At 43.3% G+C, this 16,081-nt stretch overlaps 1 protein-coding gene across 3 annotated transcripts in view; it reads right to left on the bottom strand.

The window, feature by feature from the left end:
• Positions 1 to 16,081, bottom strand: part of PPP3CA (protein phosphatase 3 catalytic subunit alpha) — a 338,739-nt gene that overhangs the window by 179,822 nt on the left and 142,836 nt on the right. For all 3 annotated transcript variants that reach the window (XM_075929664.2, XM_006126898.5, XM_075929665.2), the window contains one exon: positions 5,285 to 5,485. In XM_075929664.2, coding sequence (XP_075785779.1) covers positions 5,285 to 5,393 — 109 coding nt within the window. In that variant the 5' untranslated portion in view covers positions 5,394 to 5,485. The remainder of the gene's footprint in view (positions 1 to 5,284; positions 5,486 to 16,081) is intronic.

Genomic DNA, 16,081 nt, shown 5'->3' with positions numbered 1-16,081 from the left:
ACACACACACACACACACACACACACCCCCCCCCGAATAACCATGTAACTGAGGAAAATTTCAGTGGCTACATACGGGGGCAGCCAGCTCCCAGCACACTTGGGCTTTTGCCTGCCACCCTGCTCCCACCTGCTGCCCCACGCAGCTGCCTCTAATACAACCATTTCCATGTAGCCGTTTTGGTAACCGATAAGCATGAGCTTATTGGTTACACATTTAAACGGCTCCACTCCCTAACTCACACAAATGGGTTTATAGTTAAGTCGCTCAAGTATATTTTCTGACGACAGCAGTACGAACACTAAAGAACACAGAAATTGTTAGTTAAAAGGCAACATTTCCACATTACCATGGTGGTACTTAAGCAAACACAGGAATTAAAAGTATTTGGATCACACTCAGATTCTCTCTGGCTCGGGGTGTGTTTCTCTGTGCTCACATATCTCCTTTCAATAGCTCTCCACAGGAGTGGCAAAAGGGTCACAGCTCAGCCATGGGGAGTACAAGCCTGCCTGAACCCCATACATGACATGAGATGACATGACAAAGCAGTACCTCTGTAGCCACTACCCTCGGCTACTATACTATTATACTCACACTAGCTAGTGAAGCTAGCATGAGCATGTGCAAGCAAGCAGTGGAATCACATTGTTACCTGTACCATAAATGTAGCCTCAATTACATTCCATTATCACCCTCTAGACATACAAAAAGCTTAACCACATGCCCGTACACAATTTCACTGCTCGTCTTTCAGCCCTACATCCGACATACAACAATTTTTAAGGGTACAGGGTATTCTCCTCTCACTTACACAAATTTAAACCAGATGTAATTACACTCAAGTAAGGGAGTTGACCAGCAAGTCAGTATTTACATCTCTGAAAACACCCTATTTCATAGGCATATTCACAATGGGTAAGTAACAAATCAGCACTGTGTTCAAGATAGTTGTAGTGTAAGTTACCCTGTGATGGATATGCCCATTGAGAAGGACAGTATTTATTTTTTGTACTGATGTAGGACCCAGCTTCCCGTGGGCAAGATGAGGGCACTATGTTCTGAACCAAAAGCAGGCTTGCTTGAGGAGGGCAATAATATGGTAGGGTGATTGAGCATCAAGATGGCAGCAGACAGTCTTTTTTGGGTGTAAATAATCCCCTAACTTTAAAAAGCAAGGACATTCTAAGTACTGATATTGCTGTAAAGAAAATTTGCTTAAAACTCCTTAATCTGGGGTGGAGGGGCAGGGGAGGGATTATCCATGTAAGTATGAGCGCTGCCCAATCAGGGCTGGAGTCTAGTGAAGGAGATCCACCTGAAAGTCTGGCCAGAGAATGTAGCAACAGATTAAATCTTTCTTCTTTGGTTTATCAGCTCCCTAATTTTGCACCCTGAACAGCTACACACTTAAAAGCCCTCTAATGTAAGGACCAGGGAGACATTTTTAAACTATTTATCATGTGTTGTGGCAGATTATTCTTCATGGGCAATTTTAAAAAAAGTCAAGACTGGATGTTTTTCTAAAGGATATGCACTAGGAATTATTTTGGGAAAGTGATACTGACCCTGGAAATGAGAGGACCTGACAAATGTAACCAGAGGTAACAGATAAAAGGAAAGGAGACTTTGTGGGGAAAAGGCCCAGGAAATAGCAGCTGCGAACTGGAGACATCAGTACATGGTTGCTATGTATTGGTTCCCTGGATTGGAATGCACAGTGGCAGGCCTGTCTCCCCCACCAGTCAGCACTGGAGAGACCTAAGTCCTGGAAAGGGGACACAGCTAGTTTAAATAACCCAAGAAAGGGGGCTAGCTTTAAAAGGCCCTGAAATGGAGCTGAAAACCCTGGTGAGTTTTGTTCAAGTCTTTTACTAGCCCCTGAAAAGGGTTCGATCAGTTTTGACTGAGACTTAGCTAGAGGCCTGTGCCACTGAAGACATACCTAGAAAGTTCGGCAACCTACGGGGGCACTAGGAGTAGGGAATAAAGATTGTAGTACCACACCCAGCCAATAGGAGGCACTCAAAGAATAAGTATCCCTTGTCACAGAGCGAAAACTTAGGACAGCAGGGAGAGCAAGAGGGGAGCACTTGTGTAATATGTTGCTCTCCCTGCTAGCCAAAGTAACAAAAAAACGTGATCTTCATGAGAAAAGGGGGATATAGAGCATGTGGTCAAAGAATCAAATGGCTGTCTGGTGAATACTGACAGCACAAAACTGAAGTCCCGTTGAGATAGGTTTGACAGCAAGCAGAAAGGCCCTGACTAGGCCCTCCAGAAATCTAACTTGGGTTGGAGGAGTAAAAAGGGAGTGCCCATCTACCTGAGGAAAGAAGGAACTAACTACAATGAGACGGACCCACAATGAGCTAAATGAGACCCATGTTCTTCAATGATAGGCAACAATCTGAAAAAAAAAATGGGATACCTGCAGAGTGTAGAAAAAATGATCGTACTGTGCTTATATAGAGAAAGTCTTCACTTAAAGATTCAACTAGGAATTTCTATCTAGCTGAGTAAGAATGGATGGGATTGCTTCCAAACATGATTATTCTAGATATGGCGTACACCCAACAACCAGCGAGGCAAAGAGGTTTTGGACTGTGGAAGGGATTTTTTGCCACCTTCCTGAATTGGAAGATTCAGAAAGGGACAGATATTGATAGGACAGGTTGATATTTTAACAAGTTCTGGGAACTAAAACTGCCTGGGCCAGTTGGGTGCTAGGAGAATAATTCTGACCCTGCTGTGACAGCTTTTTCTCAAGACCTGTGATAACAGGAGGATGGACAGAAAAGCATATCTGAGTTTGTCTGCCATGGTAACAGGAAAGCATCGCTCTCGAGGTCATTGGCCATACCTGCTCTGAAGCAGTGAAAGGGTGATTTCCTGTTCGCTTGGGATATGACACGATCCCATTGTCGTGTTTTTCACTGAGAGAATATTTCACTCAGGCCACAGATATGTATTTCCCACTTATGCAGAAAAATACCTGCTTAAGTTGTCCACTGAGAATTCTGAATACCCAGTAGATATGTGGCTTTTTTTTTCTTTTTTTTTCTTTTTTTTTTTTTAGAAAATTGCTGTGCAATTTTTTTTTTTTAAACAGAACAGAGTGGGCATCACACAAGGGTTGTCTTTTCTTCTTTCTAGATTTTTGTCTTCTCTGAGTATCAGTTTTGCCATTCCAGCTCTCCCTTTACAGCTTGGGTTTGTTCACAGACCACATGAACTACAGAATTACTTCAATAGCAGGCATCAGGATACATTCAAGATTCACGTTTCTCGTCAATAGCCATTAGCCAAACGAGGGAAGTACAGTGATATTGCAATCCCTAGCCAGAAGAGAAAAAAAAATGGATGGTCAAATGAGATGTAAATTTAGATAAGGGAGAACAAGATTAAATGGGCTAAGGCCTCCAGGGATTAAACTGGGATGAGGGAAAAAACATCACTAAATTATTCAAAATAATTAGCAAAAAAAGCATCTACGAATGTCTCAGTCAGTGGTGAATGGAAAAAGAGGATGTTTGCCTAAGTCAGGCAAAGCCACTCAACACACACTACTTCTCTGAAAGCCCCAATCATGATGAAGGCTTCCCTTAATCCCCAACCCCCTAATATTACAGGATAGAGTGCTGCAACCTGTAGAACTTGTGTTCCTCCATTTATCCTACTGAAAAGCACCTATCTGATTTTGCAAGGAAGGCCTACAGACTTTTAAAGACTTCCTTCAGTCATCAAAAGGTTCACCTCTAGAACTACATGAGATACACCACCTCCCAGGAGAGTAAGAGAACATATTTTGATTGACTCGTCTCAAGTTAGGAAATTTTCAGACTGACTTAAGTTTACATTTTGACCACATTTCAGAAAACAGACTTTAATAAATTATGCTATATTTGATGATGCAATGTCCCACTTCATGTTATTGGTTTCAGAAATTACCGTTTTTCCAACTAAACTTGAGTTACGTCCACACTGCAAGCGCATTCTTTCAACAGTAAATCGAAAAGACAGAGGGCTTTTTGCACAATTGGTAATCCTTATTCTGCAAGGAAGTGCTCTTTTGCAAAAAGGCACGTGTGGATGGGGAGGAGGGAGTTTTTTCAGAAGAGGCGGGAAGAAGAAAAAGCACTGGTGCCCTGGTGGCCACTCTGTCCATAGCAATCACAGCTTATATGTGAGATAAAAAGCGTATTGCTTTTTCAGTGTGGACGCTCTCTTGCGCAAGAGCTCTTCCGAAAAAAGTTTATTGTATAAGAAGCCTGCTGTCAAGACATAGCGAAAATGATTAACTATTAATGCACTTGCTGAGTTCATACAATATCTGGTGGACAACAACGCTAATCATGGGCCGCAGTGCTCTTTTTCCTTTCCTGAAAAAAAATAAAATAATCTCTCTTCCTTCTATTCTGGCTCAGTTTGACCAGAAACAGAAAGGCAACAAAGAAAACATGCAAATCCTCCTGACTCTTGAAAAAAACTATATGTCTAGGATTCATACTAGAGGGAAGTAATATTTAGCCCTGCAACTAACTCTCCAAGTCATGGATCAATTTTCCTGCCAAAGCCTCATCAACTTCTCATAACAACAACCATATGTTTGTAAGGAAAAATTAATTTAAAAATATGCTAAACAGAAAAGAGTGTATTAAAGCCAGCAATTGCAGTCAGAAGTGGGAGACAATTAGACAAGGAAGATCAAGGCACAGAGCATTTCCTGAGAATTAACAAGTGTGGAAATGTTTGATAGCCAAGGGCAAAATGGGCTCTTTAGCCTGAACAATTCATTAATTCCCTAGACAAATAACATGCTGATGTTCTTCTAGCTTTTTCCTTTTGCTCATGTGTTATTCCTCTGGACACTTATAATGGAGTTTCCTTTCACTAAAGCATCGTTATTCCTTCAGAGCAAAACTAAGTTTGAATTGTACTACTGTGGTGAAGGCCATCTGTAAGTGTATGGAATTAACATCTGGTAAAATGGGCAGTTATCTTTTATGAGGGTTAGAATACACTTTTAATCCCATATTTTCGTCTAGAAAAGTCTCCATACATTAGAAGCAAAACATTTTCAGTCCGTAAGATCTTTTCTTCCAACACCAGTCACATTTAAGAATCACATCAACTCCTAGCATCAAGCCCATTGTGGCAGTGGATTCAGAGATGCAGTACTGAGAGCAGTCAGTGAAGTAGTAAACTTTCACCAAACTCGCAGGAGAGCATTATATACCTGCATGGATGTGCTTGTGTGTTCCAATTTAAAACTGGCACCTACCTGTGACCGGGGCATCTATGTCCAGCAAGTTTTTTTCCTGACGGAGAATTGAAGCACCCTCTGTTACTATTCTCAAAGCAACAGTCTCTTCCAGCCTCCCTTCCTTCATAAGGTGTGCCTTTAAGATATCCACCCGGGGTTTTCCATCGTTATCGAACACTTCCTTAGCTGTGAGCCGGTGACTTGGAGGAAATGGGACAGCTGGAAATCAAACACAAAAAATACCTGGTCACTTTAAGGAGAAAAGCCATTAGTCTCAAAAAAGAAAAAAAATCTTTCAGAACTCTGCTGGCCATCAGCTCGGTCTCAAAACACTTTCTGGGCATACACAGGATTAAGTAATACGACGCTTTTATTCTTTCTTTATAACTTGTGGCTACAACATAGACCAGAGGTTCCCAACTGCCGGTGCGCAGACCATCAGCAGGCTGTGAACCCCTGTCTAAAGTGCCACGCCCCCCCAGGCCACACCCCCAGTGTTTATTTAGTTCCACCCCCTGGGATTCCCAGGAAATTCCCTTCCTACACACTTCCGCATGCAGCAACAAGGTGAGTGGGGGCGACTGGTAGCTGGGTGTGCTACGGCTGGAGCCAGGACCATAGTGAGGCTGTCCCTACTGGAGCAGTCTCAGTGTGGTCCCAGTTCCACCGCCGGTGATCGCTACACAGTCCAGCCAGCGGGGCCAAGTGCCGCGTGGAAAGCCCCAGCTGATGGAACCAAGCGGTGAAGGGCAGCTATTTCTGCCACCAAGTTCTCCTCCCTCTCCACTCGGCAAGAGCCTCTCCCTGGCCTTCAGCTGCTCCCAGCCAGCAAGTACACATATTATTCTTATGTCCTATTAAGTGCAAAGGGAAATATAAATGTGCAGAATGGGTCAGTGCTGCCAGACCTGTTAGGACTGCCTCTTTAATTCTGGTGCCATTGAGGCAAAAGGTTTGGAATGGAGAATACACTGTAACAAGTATTAGCAACTATTTTATTGGTTTTTTTTAATGTGTGTGTGTGCAGTAGTTTTTCACATTCTTGTTCACCATCATGTCCCCCCCTCCTTTGATTTGCCTGATATACTGTGGGCTAAAATTACCATAATGAATATGCAAATATTTCGGTGCCAGTCCGTCAACGTTTTTTTAAATGAGTCTGCCAGTTCGCGGTATAAAAAAGGTTGGGAGCCACTGCCATACAAAGCAAATTAACAGCAGCTGTTCAATATGTACATGTGCCCAAAATCTATTATTCAAACACTTTTAATAACATCGGAGCTAGTTTTTATATCCCTTACACATAATTAAAAATATGAAGAAAAAATGAGTCACTGCTTACAGAGAATGTTAAAAATAGTGGTTGTTGTGAGAGAAGGGACTGGAACTAAATATTGCTTTAGTAGTATTTCAGAACCATGATATAATGCTCTTTTCCCTAGAAAGGACGTAATATACATTACATTACATCACATCTCAGGTATTTACTGCCCATGTATGTACAGTCAGATCTATCTCGGTTAAACCACAAGACTTTGCACACAGCCCCTTCTCTTTAAGTGGAGTACATCTTTCAAAAAAATCCCTTCCCTTTTTTGTAGCAAGAGCTTTACTCGGTTAGAAGGCATATGATCTCCCACAAACGTAGTCAGTCTCAGTCAAAACCTTAGTGAAAGAACTCAGACTGTTATCTTAACACGTGGAAGTATGAAGGATATCTCAGACAGAAGTAAAAAACAAAAAGGGTTGTCCCAGTAATGGTATAACCAATAGCCATCTGTGTGTTGTCATTATATCAAATTCAAAGTTTTGAGCAAACTTCAGAGGCTCTTGCTCTCACTCTCCTTAAGGACGCAGTCATTAGATACTCAGGTGACCCTCTCAGTTAACAGATTAGGTTGCAGTATTATCCCCACTTATCCCTCTTTCCCTAGCAGGGAAACTGGAGTGGTATTAAAAGGTCCCTGCTTTGCCAGCTGCAGGGTAATTATATTAATTCCATCTACTGCTGAGGGTGGGTCAGATTATATAGATGTTCCGAGTGAATGGAAGCTTTGGGGCTGATTCAGACTGGCTACATCTATAGTACTGAATTACTGAGACATTGCCTCCCTGATAAACATCCTGCTGGGGTGTGGGGTCACTAGAGTATCAAGAAACATTAAAGCATGTCTTCAATACTTCAAGATACCTTGAGTTTAAACAATCACACTTTTTAAAAACACCCACTTTGTAGGGTTCAAAAAGGACAAGTTAACAGTCATACACTTGAATTTAGAACAAAACAGAACACTGACAATTCCTAACTCATGTTGCTAGGTGATGAAAACTGAATTCATTTTATAATTTTAATTCCTTTCCACCTATTATTCCATTTAGTTACTGCATCAGATCCTGCCTGGACATTAAAAATAAGAGACCAGTCCACTTAGCTTGTTTACATAAAGTTTTACTTTCTGGCTAATTTCATGCCGTAATGTCTAGGTTGCAAACACAATAGGAATTTTTAAAATCATGACATAAGTTTCTTCTCATTCAAATAACATTGGGACAATATATGACACACGAACACAAAACTGGTAGAAATGCTATCTTCAGAAGAGATAATTTGCTTTTAAAATCATGCTTGGAAATCCAGTTAATTAAACAGTAAACTAATGCCAATTATTTGACCACAGTCAAATATTCCATCGAGAACACCCTACAATAAGTGATGGCCTACCTTTTTAGCTTGCACCATGGTGCTATCTATTACCAAGCTCACATAAATATCCTAATCACTCACTTTACTACATGCTGAAACAGTGTTTTGGGGAAAGAGTGAACTAAGTGAAAGCTGAGCACCTTGACTAGCTAGAATCTTCTAAAATCTAGGGGAAATGAGTTTATGTATAACTTTACTTGTATTTCAGGATATAAACATACATGTAAGTTTAAAAAGCACATTAAAGTTAAACAACACACTCTTTGCCCTGAAGAGATTACAATCTACTTTACTCTAAACCATCTACATGGAGAAATTAATTCTGAAGGCCACGAGGGATGGAGAAAAGAGCTCCAAATGTCTTCCCCAATGCAAGAGAAAAGATACACAGGGGCACTGGCACTGAGGCTGTGTCTACATTGGCCCCTATTCCGTTATAGGGATGCAAATGTAGCACTTTGGAATAGGCAAATCCGCGGGGGATTTAAATATCCCCCATGGGATTTGCATTTTCATGGCTGCCGCTTTTTTCCAGCTTGTAGATAAGCCGGAGAAAAGCGCCAGTCTGGACGCGATCCTCCGGAAAATAAGCTCTTTTCCGGAGGATCTCTTATTCCTACTTGAAAGTATTCCTTTGAAAGTAGGGATAAGAGATCCTCCGGAAAAGAGCTTATTTTCCGGAGGATCGCGTCCAGACTGGCGCTTTTCTCCGGCTTATCTACAAGCCGGAAAAAAGCGGCAGCCATGAAAATGCAAATCCCACGGGGTATATTTAAATCCCCTGCAGATTTACCTATTACAAAGTGCTACATTTGCATCCCTATTACGGAATAGGGGCCAATGTAGACGTAGCTAATATGTATAGTGGGAATACTGAAAACCATTTAACCAAACTGTAAAGCCTGTATTTAATCTGTATTTAATGGTAATCACTTCAAGCTGGGGGTTAAGTATGCAGGCTTCTCCAGGGAGAGAGGACTACCTTAACCCTTTCTTACTGCAACAGCTTGGGGCTGGATGAAAAGAACTTCTTTATGATTGACGCAGTGCAAGCAGGCACAGCCAGGGGAGAGAGAGCATGTCCCCTGGCTGAGGCAGGCCCAAGTTCGTCTGCCCCCTGTGCGCCCCAGACACAGTAAGGAATGCAGCAATCTGTGCACTTTCTCCTCACTCCCTGACAAAGGGAACAGCCAGCAACTTAAGCCTCTCTCCCCAATTCCCTCTAAAAAGTGCCAGAGGGTAGGAGGCTTGGAGCTGGGGACAAACAGGGGACAGGGGCAAACCCACAGCCAGCCTCTCACCTTCCTGATGATTCTGTCTTTTCTGTATGGTTTTATGAGGAGCACATCCCGTTTTTCTGGCACAACCAAACCCTTATCTTGGTTTAAGTTATGATAAGAGGAAACTGCCTACCTGATTTGGCAGTCCTAGCTCTTACCATTTAGGAGGAATTCTTGAACAAACAGAGATACACAGACACACAAATTCTCTCAAATGTACAGTGTGTGTAAACAGACAGATATGCAAAACCAAAACATATTTTGGTCCTAAATTACCATGTCTTCAAATGTCTGCGTACCTATCCATTTCTGTATGTGCGTGCATTATTACATACATATTTATTTGCATTTCTAAAAAAAAATGTAAAATCAATTACACTGCTCTCATCTCCCGGGCTGTCCGTCATGCCAGGTACATTATCTATACAAGGCATTGCAGAGTACCACCCCCTCATTCCACTGTGGCAGCATAGGCTGGAAAACAAGTTAATAATTTGTTTAGTTCTCTGTTTAAGTACCAGCATCGCTAATGTCCTCAGTGCAGCTTTGGGAATACGGTTGTTAATTAACTGCTGCTGCAATGCCATAACAGGGAACACACAATTGTTCTTGGCTCAGGAGTACAACACATAAAATATGAGCTATTATTTTCCCCTTTCATTTCTTAATGTTTAAACAGAGGCTCTGAATCTTAGTTATATTTATGAGGGAGGGAAATCCAACCACATGTCTCATAAGGTTTTAAAATATGACATATGAAGGAGGGTACAAATAAGTAAAAGTTAAGGATTAAGTCAGTGGTAAAGTCCTTCCAAGTGAAATTTTGGGAGTGCCTGAAGGATCAGAGGTCTTGATATTACAGCACATGACTGCATAAGCCCCATCACCTCAGGAAACAAGATCAAATCCTTTTAAGGTCAACAGTGAGAATGAGTTAGGGTGGTATTTAGTAGGGTGATGAGATCATCAATCGATATGCGTCTCCAAAAACCACTTGCAATATGTTCTGATTAGCTGTCTCTCATCAGAATAAAAGTTTAGGACTAAAACTGCTAGTTGCCATTGGTAGAATGAATGCTTCTTTGTATTATGCCTGGCTCTACTCCAGAGGTTTTCAAGCTTCTCTACACCATGACCCAATTTTGACAACAAAAATTACTCCACAACCCCAGCAGGGGGACCAAAGCCGATGTCCCCTAAGCTCTACTGCTTTGGGCAGGGAGCTCCAAACCCACAGGCTTTGGTGGCAGGTAGGGGCCCGGTAAGCTCAGGCCTGCTACCCAAGGCTACAGACCCCTTTGGCTTTACCCCAGGTGGTGGGCATCAGTCCTAGCCCTGTAACGCCAGCCCTGGGAACCCCATTAAAACAGGATCACAACACACAGTTTGAACGCTTCTGCTCTAGTCAATGCTTTTAGTGCTAAATTCATATAAGTCACTATTCAGAGCTGAATCTAACCAACCCATGTAATGTCACTAGTAACTTCAAGATGAGTTTTTGTATTAAATTTGGTTTTGTTTACTTTCAAGGATGATAAAGCAAGGAGGAGAAACAATGGTGACACCCCACAACTGAGTAAAATACGTGTGTTCATACAACAAATGCAATGCGTCAGCTTCTATTTCCATTTGAAGAGCCACTGACTGTAAAATCTGGAAGAATTATATTACCCGGCTTGTTTGGATAAGTTTTTCATGCCCCTTCCCCATTATTCCTCAGAAAATAGAAAACAAGAAACTGTGCATGAACATTACACATGCAGCACATCCATGAACCATTTTCTTCCTTTGCTCAGGACACCACAGCTTCTGTTTTCTCAGCCAAGACTAATCTTTGGGGCTGGGTAAAGGCCATAATAAACAAACATGAGGTCAGTGGCCCAAATAAGCAAACAAGTTAAATTTATGTTTGTCTTTTAATATCAATATAACACTGTGAAAACGCACTAATACAATTGAGGATTCGCGAATTAGTAAAGGGCTTACGATTGCTGCTAAATTCTACCTGACATTCAATTCAGCATTTTTTACCTAACTACATTCCTCTGAATTTCTCAAATGAGGCCCCCAGTTTACAATGTGATTATCCAAAAACCTCTTCGCCGAACCAGGAACATTCCTAACACGCAAGCTGAACTGCATCTTGGAGCAAACTTGGAAAACACTTTTGCTGCCTGAACTCACAACCAATGCTCATCCATCACCATCACAGCACTGTGCACAGGGTTAGCCATAGTATTTTGGAGAGGATGATTTGGAACATATGCCAAACTTAAAAGTGGATCCCATTTATTTTGAGTGAAATCGTTAGGTCCCTGCACTCCCAGCATTCTCCTTCAAAGCTCAGGTAATTTCTCCTTTCTACTAGGAATGGTCAGCAATTGAAAAACAGTTTTCATGACAATAGTATGAGATTTCCCCAACTCCTGAATTTTCATTCTGATGTACTTCCTGGTAACTAGTTTATATAAAAGTTTACTTTTCCTGGACTCTCATCGCAAGAACAGTTAGATTAATTTTTAAAATTAAAGATTTTTTTTACATTCCTACTGTAGTTAAGCTTCCCTCAAAAGCTGAGCAACAGCAGAAATGTCACTAAGACTGGAAGCTATGTGCTTTGTGAGATCTTTGAAGAGATCCACATGAGCTGCCCAGCATGTAAAAGCAAGTCAACCCCAGCTGCATGAGCTATTCTCTTTGGGAAGCAAAGGAATCATGGGATGCATTGGTGTCTGGTTTGCAAGGCAAAGGGAGATTGTCTACCCGCCCTGCCTCCAACTTGCTCTTGGGGTTGCTGGGGAATGGTTACTGTGGTTCAGGCAGGTTCCACGGCAGCAGAGAAGATGGAGCAGCAGGGAGCCTCCGCAGCAGCCTGCCCCTGAACCTGCATGGCACAGACACAAAGCTTGAATTACAGTCACATGGGCTCTCAGCCTGCAGCTCTCTCCAGCCACCTGCTCCAAGAGGAGAGGAAGCCCTGCTCTGCAGAGACCACCACACCCAGCTTGCTATGTCCCTGCTGCTGCTAGTTTGCCAGTTGAGCTCCTTCCCTGCTTGGCCCCTCACCCATCCACTTCCTCCCCCCCTTCCCTGCTCCTTGGCCCAGGCTGAGCAAAGTGGGCTTTCTCCTGGCTGCCCCCACTTCTCCTACCTTGCACTCTCCCTGCTCAGTTGGCTGCCAACTCCCCTCCCCTCCCCTTCCCTTCTTGTCCTCTCCCCACATGCTTCCTGTTTTCTGCACCCTGCAGTGGAGTTCACTGGGGGGGGGGGGGGGAATAAAGGAAAGGGGATGGGGGGGGGAGGCATTGGGAAAGGAATGGGCAATGAGGGGAGGGGGATGGAGAGGAAAAGGGGATGAGCCTCTCAGCATCAGCCAGGACTCCCTACTTAAGCAGGCCCATCTAACCCTCACCCTGACAAGCCCTGCTCCCCTAAACCTGGACTCATCCAACAAGCTCCCCGGCACTCAGGCCCCCACCCCACTGAGCCCCAGCAAGCTGCACCTGGATCCCCTAACCTATGACATCCCCAGCACCTGCCCAGCCACACCTGGTACGCCTGGCACTGTGTCACGGTCAGGTGCAGCCTCACAGTACTGAGGGAAGCTGGGGTTTCAGGATGGTCTCCCCACCTCAATGCAACCAGTGGCCTGTGCTCCCCTCTGCTAGAATTGTGAAGCCCTGGGGTTTTCTTAATGGCTTTCCTGTCAGACTTCTAATATAACATAAGACCCATCATTTAAAGCAGGGGTGGGGAACTTAAGTCCCAGGAGCCAGATGTGACTCCTGGCTTGTCTGGATACAGCCCCCAAGGCTCAGCATCTACTGGAGCATACAAAATCTAGTAGCGTGAGCTTCCTCCCTCCCTTCTCCCTCCCAGCTTTGGTGTGAGAGAGGAACATGGGAAGTGTCTTTGTGTCTCTCAGTCGGAGACCATGTCAGTGAGGATTTTTTTGGGTTTGTTTTGTTCTCACTAGTGTGCAGCACCCAACTAATATTTCTGTGGGTCAGTGGCCTCCAACCCAAAAAAGGTCCCCATTCCAGATTTAAGGCTTGTTCTCAAAGGGAGTTTTTCCACTGATTTTTTTTAAAGCAGCAGATGAACTTAATTATCCTGTGCCTTAGTTTCTCCATCTGAAAAAAAGGGATAATATTTGCCTGCCCCACAGGAGTTTATGTAAATTCATTTGTTTTAATGTCATCAGATGGAAAGTGCTGAGAAGTGCAATTCTGCAAACTTTTTTTTTTTTTTTAAGTTTCAAAATCTTTCTTCATTATTCATGCAGTAGCCACTACTCCTGGATTACAGAAGAATTTCAATATCGACTGTCTGGGATGACCTCCTCCCATTGAGTGAGGCTGAAGCAATGTGCCAGAAGAGGCAGGGGAAGCATAAGAACATAACATAAGAACATAAGAATGGCCATATTGGGTCAGACCAAAGGTCCATGTAGCCCAGTAGCCTGACTGCCGACAGTGGCCAGCACTAGATGCCCCAGAGGAGGTGGACCAAAGACAATGATCAAGCGATTTGTCTCCTGTCATCCTTCTCCAGCCTCTGACAAACAGAGGCCAGGGACACCATTTCTATCCCCTGGCTTATAGCCTTTTATGGACCTAACTGCCATGAAATTATCTAGCTTATGGTCCTAGCCTTCACAGCCTCCTCTGGCAAGGAGTTCCACAGGTTGATTATGTGCTGTGTGAAGAACTTTCTTTTATTAGTTTAAAACCTGCTACCCATTAATTCCATTTGGTGTCCTCTAGTTCTTCTATTATGGGAACTAATAAATAACTTCTTTATTCACCCTCTCCACACTACTCATGATTTTATATACCTCTATCATATCCCCCCTTAGTCACAGCGAGCAGGGCTCCACGAAGCCTCCCCCCATCATCACTTTTCAAAGGGCCAATTAAAGATGCACGTAGGCCAGCCTTATGCTGTGTGTGTGCGCATAGGGAAGGCTGGATCACTTGTGGTAGCAAGTACCTTGTGCTGGCCTGCTAAATGGGATTGGATCTCCCTCCACCTGGGCCAGAAAAGCCCTTCAGAGCTTTCCCACAGGTAAGCAGTGGCATGAACAGAGACCAAAAAAAAAAAAAAAAAAAAAAAAAAAGAAACCAACACACCACACACACACACCCTTCTGTGATGGGCAGTGTGGTGGGAGCCTTGGAAGAGATTGGTAGGATAGGTCTCAACTCTATTCAGTCTCGACTATTTTTCCGTGGTTGGGAGTTTGTTTGCCTGGTGAGAACAGGGCTGGGGATTAAGTTCCTTCACCCATGGGGATAACTGTGTCTGCCAGTCAGACATGTAAAGCTGTCACCACCATGTTGCCTCAGTGCGACATTTTATCTTCTTGGTTCTGTGAGCTGAATGGGTTAAAGCAGCAGGCAGCCTGGGTATTTTATTGGCAAGTCCTGCGCCAATTCTTATTCATTATCTGAGATGCTTACTGCTGTTGAAACAACATCGGAAGCCCTCAACTTGTGTAAAGAAGTGAAAATAAAGTGGCAACTTTTGCAGTCTGATTCTAGTCATTTTCTTCCTATCAGGGGGCAAATGCCAGCTGAGAGCGAGGCCTGGCACCTTGACTGATTGTGTGAAGAATCAAACAAGAACTCAGGTTTTTTCAATTAGTTTTAACAGGTGCTTGGCATTCTGTGTTCCCCAGGATCAATGAGAGGCGTTTGCAAGCCGCCTGCATGTCAGCTATAAGGGTATATAATAAAACCTCTCACTGACATTTCTTATTCCCAAATGTTTTATTCTCTGTGGCTGTGTCTACATTGGCACCCCTTTCCGGAAAAGGGATGCTAATGTAGACTTTGGAATAGGCAAATCCGCGGGGGATTTAAATATCCCCCGCGGCATTTGCATTAACATGGCTGCCGCTTTTTTCCGGCTTGGGGAAAAGCCGGAGAAAAGCGCCAGTCTAGACGTTATTCTCCGGAAAATAAAGCCTTTTCTGGAGGATTTCTTATTCCTATTTTCAAGAATAAGAAATCCTCCGGAAAAGGCTTTATTTTCCGGAGAATAACGTCTAGACTGGCGCTTTTCTCCGGCTTTTCCCCAAGCCAGAAAAAAGCGACAGCCATGTTAATGCAAATGCCGCGGGGGATATTTAAATACCCCACGGATTTGCCTATTCCAACGTGCTACATTAGCATCCCTTTTCCGGAAGGGATGCCAGTGTAGACGTAGCCTGCATGTCTGGCACATGGTACAACACATGCTCCATTTTGTTGAGAAAGAAACTGCAGAAAAGTGGAGGGCTTTTTAAAAAACAATTTGCTTAGGTTCAGGGATTTGCCTGGAAAAGGGAAAAGCATGCAGCGAGTAGGAACAGGATGCCCAGGGAAGAGAGGAGGGAGACCGTGGGAAGGTGGCAGAGCCTGGGCTCAAAATCTATTGCCTCTCCAAGAGGAAGCTTCACCAACTGCCCATAATGGGATGGCTTTGGGGGATATTCCAGCTTACACACCACATTTCTTATGCATATTTGCACATGGCAGTGTATCCAGTCTTACAAAGTAGCCTTGAATCTATAAACACAGAGAACAAACTAACTAAACATGTTTTTAAGTCTTTGTTTATAGAAGACACAGCATACAGTTTCTGTGACTCAGCACTAAGTGCTCAGAAAGAAGTTTTTTAATCATGAGACTAATTAGAAAAGCTGTTCCAGCTGCAGGTGATTAATGATTAATTAGTAAAAACACTAGTGCCTGAACACACACAGCACAAACATCCCCTTCCATTATCAGGATCTAAATACTGTGTGTATGCATGCACATGTCTGCATACGTCCCAGGCATAAAGATT

Source organism: Pelodiscus sinensis, chromosome 4 (genome assembly GCF_052426305.1).
Source record: "Pelodiscus sinensis isolate ZL-2025 chromosome 4, ASM5242630v1, whole genome shotgun sequence".
In the NCBI taxonomy this organism is placed as follows: Eukaryota; Metazoa; Chordata; order Testudines; family Trionychidae; genus Pelodiscus; species Pelodiscus sinensis.
Note: the sequence above shows the minus strand (reverse complement) of the source record. Positions and strands in the feature narration are given on the sequence as shown.